General features: G+C 41.6%; 1 protein-coding gene across 1 annotated transcript in view; it reads left to right on the top strand.

Moving 5' to 3' along the window:
• Positions 1-1,548, top strand: part of LOC101643967 (cytochrome b5 reductase 4) — a 91,931-nt gene that overhangs the window by 82,767 nt on the left and 7,616 nt on the right. Inside the window, 1 exon segment of the mRNA XM_045294648.1 lies at positions 1,450-1,461. Within this exon segment, the coding sequence (XP_045150583.1) occupies positions 1,450-1,461 (12 nt within the window).

The raw sequence follows: 1,548 nt of genomic DNA, 5'->3' as shown, positions 1-1,548 counted from the left end.
CTAAAAATATTTATTATATTTCAGTAGAAATATGGAGATTCAGAGCAAAATTTAAAGAAACACAAATTCCTGAGTTTTCCAATATGTTTCAAATTAGTAAATTGGTAATACACTAAGTGAGAAGTGTAAAGACATACATTCCAGTTTTCATTCTATTTGCCACTAGTTTTAAACTTTACTTATTTAGTTGTTTGGGCCTCTTTTCCTGCAAAATGAATTAATGACATCTTTCCTTTTTACGTCTTAAGGCTATTGTTAGTGTTGAAGGAAGCAGTGTAAATGCTTTCGAAGCTCTGCAGCTTGTCTTAGGTATCTGAATGTGGTCACGGAGGACCCTACGCACCTGCCCTTCATTCCTGTATCCTGTTTTCCTTATGGAAACATGTAGAGGGCGTTGTTCAGCAAGATGCTACTTAAAGATAGTTCCCTTATAACCACAAAGGCCATTTTACCACTGTGTTTTCATGAATAGGCACCGCACTCTTAGCCTGCTCATAGGACTAAACATCATCAATAAACTGGTTAAAAAGGAATTTGGTGACTGCCTCTGGACAAAAGGCACTTTTAACATAGTCGTCTGTGTTTTTGTTTGGTTTGGTTCCACATCATTTGGTTTGGTGGCATTGCATAGCTGAAGTGTTGAGGAGGAGGAAAGGCCCCCTTTTTTTCACTTCTGGATGACGGGCTCTAACAGCACTCACCAGGTGAGTGTCACTCGTGTGCAGGCTTCCGGCCTGCCCCTTGTCCTCTTTCTGCTCCTTCTCTCTGACCTGCCCCCTGCTGGCCGACGTGTGCTCTCTCGCCCTCCGCCCTGCTCCTTGAGGCACTCTGACACTGGCTTCTAGCGTGGCCTGATTTGCCGTTGGAGGATGAGACTCATGGTGGGAGTCTCACCGGAAAATAAAAAGGTCACGCTTGTCAGATGCCTCTGGAATATTTGTCAGGCATTTTACAGGCATCTGAGGCTGTTTGCTGAAAGAGAAGAACCCCAACCTTAAAGGTTTGTTGATGTGATTTGGTAGTACTGTTCTGTCAAAATGTCATTGATGAGCCCCATACACAAAAGGGAAGTCAAAGTTCATGTTTAATATTAGGTAATTTAGTTCATTATATCTCTATTTTAGTGGTTAATTCTTTTTATATTTATCCTTAACTTTGTATTGTGAATTAGGCTAGTGTAAGGAGAAAGACGGAGCTTTCTACTCCCACAAAGCTTTACAGTCTCAGAACTGTCCAGTAGGGTCCCTGTGAGTCAGCACTGACTTGATGGCAGTGAGCTTTGAGTGATTTTGTTGTTTTAACTCAGCAATTCAAACAACTTAGCTCACCTTCTAATAGCTTGCTTTGTTCCCCTCCTTTTTGTCCCTTCTCTCTCTTGTAGAATATTATCTGTCCCCTTTATCCAAGTTAATACCTGTCTACCCTCTACCAGGGGTTGGCAGACTGCAGCTGGAGAGCCAGGTGCAGCTCTTTCAGTATGAGCATGTGACTCTAAAGTAAAATTGAAAATCTTTAAAGGGCATTGTTTAAGTAACGGTGATTTCATGT

This window comes from Echinops telfairi, unplaced genomic scaffold (assembly GCF_000313985.2).
Source record: "Echinops telfairi isolate 266 unplaced genomic scaffold, ASM31398v2 ScPeMD7_3533;HRSCAF=4204_0, whole genome shotgun sequence".
Classification (NCBI taxonomy): Eukaryota; Metazoa; Chordata; class Mammalia; order Afrosoricida; family Tenrecidae; genus Echinops; species Echinops telfairi.
Note: the sequence above shows the minus strand (reverse complement) of the source record. Positions and strands in the feature narration are given on the sequence as shown.